The sequence below is a fragment of the Mandrillus leucophaeus genome, unplaced genomic scaffold (assembly GCF_000951045.1).
Source record: "Mandrillus leucophaeus isolate KB7577 unplaced genomic scaffold, Mleu.le_1.0 Scaffold124, whole genome shotgun sequence".
NCBI classification, from domain to species: domain Eukaryota; kingdom Metazoa; phylum Chordata; class Mammalia; order Primates; family Cercopithecidae; genus Mandrillus; species Mandrillus leucophaeus.
In genome coordinates, this window is record NW_012100765.1 from 254,107 (window position 1) to 266,612 (window position 12,506).

Here is a 12,506-nt window from a genome sequence, read left to right on the forward strand (position 1 = left end):
AAATCTGACATTGAATTGTAATAATCCCCACGTGTCAAGGGCAGGGCCAGGTGGAGATAATTGAATCATGGGGCAGTTTCCCCCATACTGTTCTCATGGTAGTGAATAAGTCTCACAAGATCTGATGGTTTTATAAATGAGAGTTCCCATGCACAAGCTCTCTCTTGTCTGCCACCATGTAAGACATGACTTTGCTCATTTGCCTTCTTCCATGATTGTAAGGCTCTCCAGCCACGTGGATCTGTAAGTCAGTTAAACCTCTTTCCTTTATAAATTATTCAGTCTCAGGTATGTCTTTATTAGCAGTGTGAGAACAGACTAATACATGTGGGATCCAGGAAACAAGACTCCAACACAAGAGAGAGGGAGGTGAAGGGCATCCATAGGTTCGTGGTGAATGCACATTCCTGGATGCAGCTACAGGCTGGGTGCGGTACTGGTAATCCCAGCACTTTGGGAGGCTGAGACAAGAGGATTACTTGAGGAGTTCAAGACCAAGAGTAGTAGCTGCCATGCAGCAGACCTACAGAGTCCTAATTAGAGCAAGTTGAGATTAATTTGAAAAAATGTCTAAAAGAAGAGATTTGCAAAATTGAGGGGATCTCTGTGAATATGTAGATTGAAGTTGTCCAGAAACAGAGTCTTCGCCACTTATTTAACAGAAAGCAATTAATATGAAGAACTGCTAACTAGTAATTGAGAACCAAAAATGCAAAAGGAAAACTAAGTATCATTGAGGTAACAACTGCAGGAAGCAGCTACCACCTCCAGGCTAGGGAAACAAAGAGAAGATACTGACCCAGTGAAAACTTAGAAGTTGGGAGGACCCAGAACTGTGAGGAAGAGGTACTGACTAGCAAGCCCTATTTCTCAGAACCTAGAGGAAGTTACTAGTAGATCTGGGACCCAGACCTCGGAGGCGGGGCTACCAGATGGCTGGCTGGTGCTGATGTCTCTGAAATGGGATACAGTGAGGCTGATTTTTGCAAGTGTTAGAAAAAATTCAAGCTGGATTTTGCTGCCACTGTATTCTTTTTGGTAGACACAGGATCTCACTATGTTGCCCAGGCTGGTCTTGAACTCCTGGCCTCAAGCCAGCCTCTCACCTCAACCTCCGGAGGTGGCACATGCCACCATGCCCGGCTTGCAGCTGCTATTGAAACAATCTGCTAGTGGGATGGAAGAGAAAGGCTGATATTAGGCTTTCATGAATAGGAATCTCAGGAAGCAAAACAGAAAAAGGCAGATATCCCTTCTTCCTCTTCCAGCCTCCCTGTTTCTGTCTGTGTCTCTATGTGTGTCACTGTCAGAAACTAAGAGGTTGGCAGCTGACAAAGGAATGTAGACTCCAGAGCCCAAGTCACAAAGTAGCCCATAGAAGAAGAAGGTGGGTGATTGAAGCTAAGAGAGAAAGTTCAGTAACGGGCACCCCAAAAATATACAAGATAATTCTTTTAATTCCAGAGAAGATAAAAAGATCTTCAAGAAGGTACAAGTAATTCAAGCATACTTCCAGGTTCAGCAAAGAATAGCTTTTATGTTGTCATTATGGTACAAATACTAAAGATTATCACATCAAAATTTCATCATAACTATATTGGCCAGATGGAGGGAATAGAAAGTTACAGGTATGACTGCAGGGGACAGGAGGCCATAAAAAAATTCAGTGCATCTCCTCTGTTACTGGAAGTCATTAGAGAGGATTTAAAATAAAAATAAAGAAGCAATGCAGTCCGCTATTTAGAGATGCAGAAGTGAGTGTAGAAAGAATCAGCTGGAAGAGTTGGAAGTGGTTCCTCAGGGAAGCAGGAAGGGTAGGAGAGACAGGGAACTGCCTTGTTAGGCACCATGATCAACTCAAACACTTTGACAGCCTCTCTGCCTCCTCCTTCCCCTTCCCAGCTGCTGCAGAATGGTGGCAATAGCCAACAGGGAAGCTCACAGCCAGTTATGCCAGGATCATGCTCTCTAACATAAAGAGCACAGAACCTTGGCTGCCTAGAGGTGATGCCAAGTGGAGGAAATGTGTAGCTAGAGACAGTCTGCAGGGTTGGTCAGAACACCATACAGGCAAAGCAGGCCTGAAATCACAATCATGGGAAGGAGTATTTTACAAGGGCAGCTTTCCAGGTCATTGTGAGAATGGCACAATACTTGTCACACAAACCCTCCCTGCATCAGGAGCTGACAGCCCACCCGTTCACCTTCATATGTGGTGGAGCAAAGCCAGACTCACTCGGTGTCCAAGGATAGTTTATCTGTCAGCACCTGGAGGAGATAGTGCAAAGGATTAATGAGGTGCTGGCTCTCGCCTGGGAGTCAGTGTTGTGCCTGAGCTACTGAATTAGAGCCAAAGTCCCTTCAGAGGCTCATTACATATCAGTTCCTGGGAACTGAGAGGAGCAGATGCCCGAATTATTTATGAGTAGCAGTGTATCCACCTCAGTTTGCACAGGCTGAGGGCTGGAAAGAGACCTCTAACCATTCGAACTCACCTAATCCCTTCTCAGCATGAGAGATCAACCCCCTAGGATGCACACTTATACGATATACACATATAAGCATCGGCTCTCTTATAAGTCATGCACATTTCTGTTACACAGTGATATGGTTTGGCTGTGTCCCCACCCAAATCTCATCTTGAATTGTAGCTCCCATAATTCCCACGTGTCATGGGAAGGACCTGGTGGGATGTAATTGAATCATGGGGGCGGGTCTTTCCCATGGTGTTCTCATGTTAGTGAATAAGTCTCACAAGATCTGATGGGGAGCTCCCCTGAACACACTCCCTTGCCTGCTGCCATGTAAGAAGCAACTTTGCTCCTCATTTACCTTCAGCCATGATTGTGATGCCTCCCCAGATGTGTGGAACTGTGAGCCAATTAAACCTCTTTCCTTTGTAAATTACCCAGTCTCAGGTTTTAGCAGCATGAGTCCAGACATGTATACACAAAGTCCCCTTCCTACCTCTCCGAGCCTGCCTGACTTCCAGCCCTTCCTCCCATATGATGACGCCAACGCCTGTCACCCCAGCTGGCCTTTGTTTAGTGTTCTACTGGGTGGAGTCCCCTGCCTCTACAGCAGTTGATGAACAAGACAAAACAGCACCCCACCCCCGAGGGAATCCACAGAGTCTGGCCCTCTTAAGAGTCTTTTCTCTCTGGATAGTGACAAAGACTAAAGGATGATGAGGCGACCTAGGGGGAAAATCACGAGTGATGTGATGCCATGCATGTTACCCATTGCAGTACTCTAAGAAGGTGCCCCACAGCCCGAAAGAGTTCCTGTCTCTCTAAGTGTATCTGTCCACACTTCACACGTGCCCTTGAGCCCAGCCCAGAAAGTCCTTTCCAGGCCAGGGCCAGGTTACCCCGCCTCCTCCTGTGGTTGACGTGAGCTCTCACTTTGCTTTTTCAGATTACGACGTTTGTGCCGAGGCTCCCTGTGAACAGCAATGCACAGACAACTTTGGCCGAGTGCTGTGTACTTGTTATCCGGGATACCGATATGACCGGGAGAGACACCGGAAGCGGGAGAAGCCATACTGTCTGGGTGTGTTGGGAATGTGCTTTGTTTCCAGCTTCTGAACATGTGCCTTGTTCAGATGGTTCTGTCCTTGGTTGGACCCTTCAGTTCTCGTACTTGTTGGATGAAGTTGTGTTTGATATTATCCTAGGGATAGCTTATCACTGCCCTTCATCACAATTACTAAAACCAACTAGGCCCCAGAAATTCTTCCGGGATCTGGTACCAGTGAGGTCCTAATTGGCAGTGAGACATAAGAGCAGGAGAAGGGGAACACGCCCAAATATAAACTGGAATAATGTAAAACAGAGTATAAGTGGTCAGAAACGTAAAAACGCAGACAGAACAAACAAGAATAAACATTCTCTTAGAAGATGATTGGGGATAAAAGGAAGTAGCCATATGGCAGACAGGTTGGGAGGAAGTCGGAGGGAGCCGAAGCCAGCCACCTGGGCTGCAGCTGAGCAGAGCCTGCGCCATCCACGGCACCAGCCTGTTTACTGTCGCCCTCACGAACTGGCTGTCCCAGCCGTGCATTCCTTGAGGTTCTAAGGCAGCTTTATGGCTCCTTTTCCTCTGGAACTATGTGTCTGAAAGTGTGGTCAGTTCATAGCTAACCTGAGAAACATCTGGGGTCCTGGTTTAGGAAAAAAAAAAAAAATCCTGGCCTTTTCTCCACACCTAGTGAATCACGACTCTGAGAGTGGGTCCACACATGCATATTTACACCAATGCCTCTAATGATTCATAGGCATGATGAGATTTAAGAATCAGCTGGAGGATGAACTGCAGAGACTGCAGAGACTACATGGAAAATAAACCAGCTGTCATGAGCATCCCTCTTTCTCTAGCCTAGCAGGGGCTCTAGGGAGCACCATTTCTGAGAAGTTCCAACTGTAGGTCCTCTGGTTTCTCCCTGTCAGCATGTGGGAATGGTGCCCCACAATGCCAGAGAATGGGATTGTGACTCCCAAGGGAATGGAGCAGGGATCTCTGGCCTCTCCTATAGAGAGAGGCACAGGCCATTCCGTGAGGCTCAGGTCCCAGGCACAAGGGTCTTACTTCAGTTTATAGCAGCTCCTGAACCCTATTCTTTATGTATTTATTTTTGAGACAGGGCTCACTCTTGCCCAGGCTGGAGTGCAGTGGTATGATCTTGGCTCACTGCAGCCTCGACCTCCCATGCTCCTGCGATCCTCCCGCCTGAGCCTCCTGAGTAGCTGGGGCTATAGGCATGCACCACTACACCCAGCTAATTTTGTTCCTATTTTATAGAGATGGGATTTTACTATGCTGCCCAGACTGGTCTGGAACTCCTGGACTCAGCCTCCTGTCTTGGCCCCTCAAAGCACTGGGATTACAGGCATGAGCCACCACACCCAGCCCCTGTTCTTTTTGCTTGGGGGCTTGGGTACCAGCAGAACTTGCCTTCTACTAAGAGTTCTATTTCTATCTCTGATATCAGCTTAATCTCCTCTCTCTGGGCAGTACAGGCAGCATCACATGTAGGTTTAGGACACCTGGGGAAAGGCAGCAAGCCTGAGGAATTGCAGAGGAGGATGCAGCTGCAACATCCAGTCCACAGATGACCTAGTCGGTACTGCCAGGGGAGCGTCCAGATGACCACCCTCCCCTCAGCATATACAGGGACTGGGTCACTGGCAGCTTGTGCAGGGAGTGGCTGGGAAGTTGTTGCCATCCTCAAGTTCAGCGCTGGCGTCTGTCTGCCCAGCACATGTGCACAGTCTGGGGCTGCATGCCACGGTTCCCACCCACTGCTACCCAGTGTCTTTAACCAGTGAACAGGAAATGGAGTTGGGCCTCCCGCTGTCCTCGTGGTGGGAAACGTTTTTGTTTCCACCATGCAGCAGGGGAGCAAGTCCATGATGTGCGTAGTTAACATGGGCTCTTCGTGGGGACTTGTTTGGTGGTCCCATGGTTCATTTCCACAGCCCATGAGGGGTCTGTCTGAGTTCCTGATGAGGCAGACATTTTCTGGGGAAGACTCTTTCCATTAGACCCATTATGACTATTTTCTTTTATTAGAAGTATCTTTTCCCAGGTGCCATCATGGCTTTTAACTGGGAAGGGACCATTCCTAAGTGACCTGTGGGTCACCATCATGCTGTTTGGAACCTACACCATAAAGGGAAACTTTAAAATCCTCAGCACAGTAGGGCACTCACAAAAAATCATCTCTGTAATGTTTTCTTCTCTAAGTGAGTGTTGCCACTGGTGATCTCATTTTCATTTCTAAGTAGCCCTGTGAAGTGTTTAGGGCAGGCTTCATTGTCATTGTTCTGTAAGTGAGATCTGAAGGCTAGCAGTCTAAGCCACATGTCTTGGGAGTGGCAGAGCCACAGCCAGGAACCCCATCACTAATCAGCCTGTAACAATGGCCACTTGGCCAAAAGTGCTGTTTTTACGGATGGCCTACATTTCTAGCTCCCTGCTTTATTCCAGGCTTCTCTGATCAACGTCGGCCCAAGTGTCCTTTGTTGTTATTAACAGAGAGGCCAAGCCCAATGTCACCTGTTGTATTAGAAGTGAATTCTCAGAAACTGAGTATTCTCTACATTTGGTTCAAACCAGATATTGATGAGTGTGCCAGCAGCAATGGGACGCTGTGTGCCCACATCTGCATCAATACCTTGGGCAGCTACCGCTGCGAGTGCCGGGAAGGCTACATCCAGGAAGATGATGGGAAGACGTGTACCAAAGGAGACAAATATCCCAATGACACTGGTAAGTAAGGCAAGTCTAAATATCTCCCTAATTACATGTTTTTGTATATTATATATATAACTAGCTTGGGGGTTTATATGTTATATAGATATGATATAGAATTGCATATATAAATATCATTCTATGCTATATAATTTTATATACAATGTATGCCACATTATGTTTAATATCTAAAGTTTCCAAGTGCCTATATAAAATTATATACAATTATTTATTGTATGAGTTTGTTCTCACACTGCTGATAAAGACATACCCAAGACTGGGTAATGTATAAAGAAAAAGAGGTTTAATAGACTCACAGTTCCATATGGCTGGGGAGGCCTCACAATCATGGTGGAAGGCAAAGGAGGAGCCAAGGCGCGCCTTACATGGCAGCAGGCAAGAGAGCATGTGCAGGAGAACTTCCCTTTGTATTAATAAACTATCAGATCTCTGAGACTTATTCACGATCATGAGAGCAGCATGGGAAAGACCTGCCCCCATGATTCAACTACCTCCTACCAGGTCCCTCCTGTGACACATGGGGATTATAGGAGCTATAATTCAAGATGAGATTTGGGTGGGGACACAGCTAGACCATATCATGCAGTTTTTATATATATATGTAGTTATATGTAATATATGTAACGTATTTTTTATATATTTACTTAAGAGCCCAATCAGGTACCTCAAAGGACAAGTGGACAGGAAGGGGCATATATACCAATGGTAAATGGGACCTAGGGAACAGAATGTAGGTTCAAACTTCTAAAGAGAAAGAATAAGAGTGATGCCCATTAGCTCAAGGGTTGTAAGCTGGTGTGTACTGGAGGAAGCTCTCCACCAAGCTGAAGTGGTGCGCTCTTGGAGAAATCAGTAAGGCTTAGATATGTGTTTAGACAAACTAAGATGAGCAGAGAAGAGGCCAGAAACGCTGTGTTTTCCCAAAGAAAATGGGCTGAAATATAAATATGAAATATCTCCATGTAAGGTAACAATCTGTATCCATGCTACTCAAAATATGGTCTATGGACAGGCAAGATTCATAATTGGATAAAAGCAAAAATTGAGAGTGTTTAGAAATTTTTATATCAATCTGACAGAGGAATTTTGTTTAAATCCAAAAATTTATGCTTGCATTTTACATCTTATTTTTGTAGTGGTTCGTCTTTGTGTTTCACAGAAGTATCAGTCCACAGGCAGTTGGAAAATTTCTAAAAGCTGGGCCTTTAGCGCAGAGCTGAGAAGCTGATTTACATTCTGTCAGCGACATTCAACTGAGATGTCTGGTCACTCAAGCATATGATCATCCTGAAGGTTGGGTTATTTCCTTATTTGAGTTCAGAGGAAAAAAGAAAGAAGAACGAGGCAGAGATGAAAAGGGGAGGGATGGGGAAAGAGGAACGAGAGAAGAAGAAAGAGAAAGGAGAAAGAGAGCCCCTAAACTAATATCAATGCTTCAGGCAATGCCTTGATCATCAAAATACCACTACATGCATATGTGAAGCAACTCTGGTCCCTCTGCCAAGTTGTCAGTGCCAGCCTAGCCACGAAAATGTAGGATTTTAGCCTAAATGTCAAGGGCCTTTCTAGTCAGGGTGAACTTTGAAGCAAAACGAACTCCATTGACAATGGCTGGCAGAACCAGTTCCCAGGGGAGAAAGCCCTCAGCCACTTAGAGGTCTTGAGGCTGGTGCCACACAGTCACCAGCTCCTGTATCCACTACCTGTAGCCCAGGAAGCTGCTGTCCTCTTCCCTAAGCCTAGGGCTTAGCTCTTCTCTACTTCCCTCAGGAAGGGAAGGTGGCTGGAGCTCTGTTGGCTAGGTCTGGACCTTCCTTGGGAGTTCCTAGAACAAATCACACCCAAAATTATTAAGAAACCCACGAACACATCACAAGTGATGGTATCCTGAAAAACAGTTTAGAAAATATCAACTTAGCATCAAAGATCTTAGCTCTGGGGCCATGATAAGCCATCTGGTCAACTTTCAGGCAAGAATGTTGATATCAGCAGATGAAGCAGCCAGAGTTCAGAGAGAAGTGATTTTCTGTAGACTGCATGGCATCTGATGAATAGAAGTAGGATAGTACCTTCCATTCTGCCATATTGAGAGACAGTTACAGGTGACTATAATGAGGGATATCCTGTTTAATCAAGAGCATTCTGCTGGTTGTATCATTGAGCCTTACTGTAACACAAAACGCATTGCAAAAGATGACACTTGGCTGGGGACAGTGGCTCAGGCCTATAATCCCAGCACTTTGGGAGGCTGAGGCAGGCGGAACACTGGAGGTCAGGAGTTCAAGACCAGCCTGGCCAACATGGTGAAACCCCATCTCTACTAAAAATACAAAAAATTAGCTGGGCGTGGTGGCAGGCACCTGTAATCCTAGCTACTCGGGAAGCTAAGGCAGGAGAATCCCTTGAACCTGGGAGGCGGAGGTTGCAGTGAGCCAAGATCACACCATTGCACTTGGCCTGGACAACAAGAGCAAAACTCTGTCTCAAAAAAAAAAAAAAAAAAAAAAAGATTACACTTGTCTGGGAATCCTCTCCTCTTTCTTTTCCGTCAACATCCTTCCCCAAATATAGCAATTGCAAATAGTCTTTAAAAGGGAAACCTGATATGACTGCACTAAGGATGCTCCCCAGCAGGACCCTTCTAAAAGAATCGCTCAGGATTTTCAGTAATTTGTCTCCACTGAATTTATCAACTATGCACAAAGGACTAGCATTTGATTTTATATTTTAGTCAAACAAAATTCAAACACCAGTAACCAGGAATATTTGAGGGTAGAAACTCAAGGGTAGAGAGAAGGGTAGAGGCAAGCAATTCATACACGTCATTAAAATTATGAGAAAGGACAGGCCATTGTATGCTCTGAACATTAAAGTCATAATTCGAGAGATTGGACTGCTGGGAAGGTGGGGGCTGGCTTTGATGGTTCTGGCAGGAAAAAAAAAAAAAAAAACGCCTCCCCTCTTCAGCAGTGTGGCCTAGCAAGGGCCAGTGGTGGTGGGGAAGGGGATCATTTCTTTAATGGCCGTGATACAGTGGAAAGTTCCTAGGCTTGGGAGTTTGAAGTAACACAGAACCAAAGTTGGTTCAGTATTAACTGAGCAATAATGAGCAGGTCTCTGGGCCTCAGTTTCCTTATCTGTAAATGAGAAGGTTAAACTATATGAGCTTTGAAGACCTTTTCACCCTTTCAAATATTTTTCAAAATTTGGTGTGATTTAGCATAAGTGATGCAAGCCCTGTGATTCCATGTGCAGGCCTCATTTTTTTATTTAATTTTATTTATTTATTTATTTATTTATTTATTTGAGACAGAGTCTCCCTCTGTTGCTCAGGGTGGAGTGCAGTGGCTCAATCTCTGCTAACTGCAACCTCTGCCTCCCAGGTTCAAGCGATTCTCATCCCTCAGCCTCCCAAGTAGCTGGGATTACAGACGTGCGCCACCACGCCTGGCTAATTTTTGTATTTGTAGTAGAGACGGGGTTTCACCATCTTGGCCAGGCTGATCTCAAACTCCCGATCTCAGGCAATCCGCCTGCCTCGACCTCCCAATGTGCTGGGATTACAGGCGTGAGCCACAGCACCTGGTCCAGGCCTACATTTCTTAGTTCTCTAAGTACTGAGATTTAGAAACATGCCCAGCCTCAACAACTTCTAAGCAGAGGACTTTCCTCAAAATATCTGAAAGATGAATTATTAAACATCCAAGCGTTCAGTTCAGCAATAAGAAATGTCAGAGGCCTAAAGAGCCCCACATTCCAGAACATCAGAAGCCAGGAAGCATTTTCATCTGTTTTGGACTAATTAGTAAGCTCACTATTTCATTATGGTCGTTTTTTGTGAATTGAGAGTGATTATTGAGTATAACCACATGTGATCTGAAATCATCTCTTCCTCCTCGGTTTTCCTTTTTAACTTTGCATTATCTAATGCCTGTATTGTTACAATCGGAGGAATTTGAAATCAAACACAACCTCAGCTGGTTGTTAAGAATCCAGGGGGAGAGAAGGGAGGCTGGCCTCAGGACTGCCTCTGAGGCTTGAGAGGTTGCAATCCACTGGCTCTGGGCTCTCTGAGACAAGCCGTCTGGCTAATGGACATTCAGTCACTTTGATTTTCTCTTTGAAAATATGTAGCCGGAGCCAGTTTAGTCACCCCAGGGAGTCTGTAGCCTCAATAGGGAGACAAATTAAGGAAATGTTGGCTCCATAGTAATTAGCTTGCCAGTCTTTATTTTTCAACTTTTGTTTATTTTCTGATAACGTGACCATGACCCCTGGCATCACTTATTACAGGGCAGTGTCAGATGGCCAGGTGTTTCATATTACTTTCAAGCTCCACTAATCCATAGATCAGCGGTTCTCAACCTTGCAATTACCTGGGGAGCTTTTTTTAAAAATGCTGATACTGTTGCCTTGCGGTCCCCAGACCGGTGGTGTGCAGCAGAATTCATATTTTAAAAGCCCCCCAGGTGATTGTAATGTGCCTCCGGGGTTGAGCATTACAGCCAGAGCACAAATCTGCACAATCAACTTTTAAACACAAACATGCTTTGTTCATTTCTGGCACTGCCCATATAAAATATTTCGGGAACACTGTTTGGTTTTTCTAAGATATCTAAGGCGTTACAATTTCTAATGCTTAGGATAGACGTCCTGGTCAACTTCAGGAAAAATTAGAGCTTCTTGCCCCCATGTGGCTAATCAATAATATTGCACCTTTAAAATCTGAACAAGTTGAAGAAAAAGTGTTAAGCGATACACCCCAGGCTTTTCCCAGAGGTGTGACCACAGCATTAGTTGAGAGGATTGAAAACATGCAGCGATATCTACCCCAATTTCTAAATAAACTGTTAATGTAGCATATATGAGATTATTTATAGCTCCATGTTGACTTTGTAGACAAATTGCAAGGTGTATGTGAACCCCAAATCAGAGTAGGTTTTATGTTCCAGGTCTCCATATACGAAAGGTATGAGTCCTTGTTTATCTTTAAACCCTCGAGAGCTCTATTGAAAGGGTGATATAAGGTCCCAACCCCACATGTCTAATTTTGTAGAGAACTGAATCATAGTAATACCGACAATAAATAGCATAACAATGAGTGCTATGAATAGAGCTCTTACCATAAGCTGGGCACTGTTCTGGGAACCTATGTATCTTATCACTGGCTCCTCGTAGCAGCTCCAAGTGATAGGTGCTGTCACCTTTTTACCGTTCAAAGAACGGGCATTCACAGAAACCATGACTTGTCCAATTTAAAAGGTACTAGGTAGCAGCAGCTGCACCAGCGCCTACACTCCTTATTACCATGCTGTGTACTTCTGTGTCAGAGGAGCTTCAAGTCTTCTGGATAATGTTAATCTTGGTTCTCTGTGTTCTGATAATTCCACAACAGAACAGAAAACAGCCCAGGAATTTTCATGTAACAGGTCACTCAGCAGAGCTTCTGCCCTGGAGCCTGGCCAGCAGATAGCTCTCAGGTGTCCTCAACAGAATTCCCAATAGCAGGCTCACTGCATGCACCCACCTCTCCAGAACAGCCACTTGGGACCCAGTTGAGTTTGTGGTCTCTACACACAGCAAATCTGAAAGACCTAAGGCAAGTTACTTTCTCTCTCTGGCTCTCACTCTCCTTTTCTACAAAAGAGATTGAACAAAAGATGTGTTCTAACATTCCATGATCTAAATGAAATAGTCTAGAATCTGGTAAAGAGGTTTATCTTATCGTGAAGCTGTCCAATTGCTTAATCATGTTAACACTTGGAAAATTTAACTGAGTATGTAAAAGTAGAAGTGGACAGAAACATGAGCTTTTAACTTTGTTCATGGTGGCCCAGCTCTGCCGACAGGGCTAGATTCTTAAAGATGAACTGAAAAATTGTTAAATGGATATCCTCACTTATTTTACATTCTCAGTGCCTGACACAGGACCTGGCTAATAGCAGATGCTCCATAGATGGATGGAAGGAAGGGAAGGTTGGATGGATGGACGGATGGATGGATACGTGGTTAAGAAGACGGAATGGATGGGAAGATGGATGGATGGATGGATGGATGGATGGATGGATGGATGGATGGATGGAAGGAAGGAAGGAAGGATGGATGGGAGGATGGAAGGATAGATGGATAAGTGGTTAGGAAGATGGAATGGATGGGAAGATGGATGGAAGGATGGAAGGATGAATGGATGGATGGATGGTTGGATGGATGGATGGATGGATGGACGGACAGAT

At 45.0% G+C, this 12,506-nt stretch overlaps 1 protein-coding gene across 1 annotated transcript in view; it reads left to right on the plus strand.

Moving 5' to 3' along the window:
- Positions 1 to 12,506, plus strand: part of CCBE1 (collagen and calcium binding EGF domains 1) — a 272,969-nt gene that overhangs the window by 227,876 nt on the left and 32,587 nt on the right. The window contains exons 4-5 of the mRNA XM_011971688.1: positions 3,418 to 3,552; positions 6,118 to 6,270. Coding sequence (XP_011827078.1) covers positions 3,418 to 3,552; positions 6,118 to 6,270 — 288 coding nt within the window. The remainder of the gene's footprint in view (positions 1 to 3,417; positions 3,553 to 6,117; positions 6,271 to 12,506) is intronic.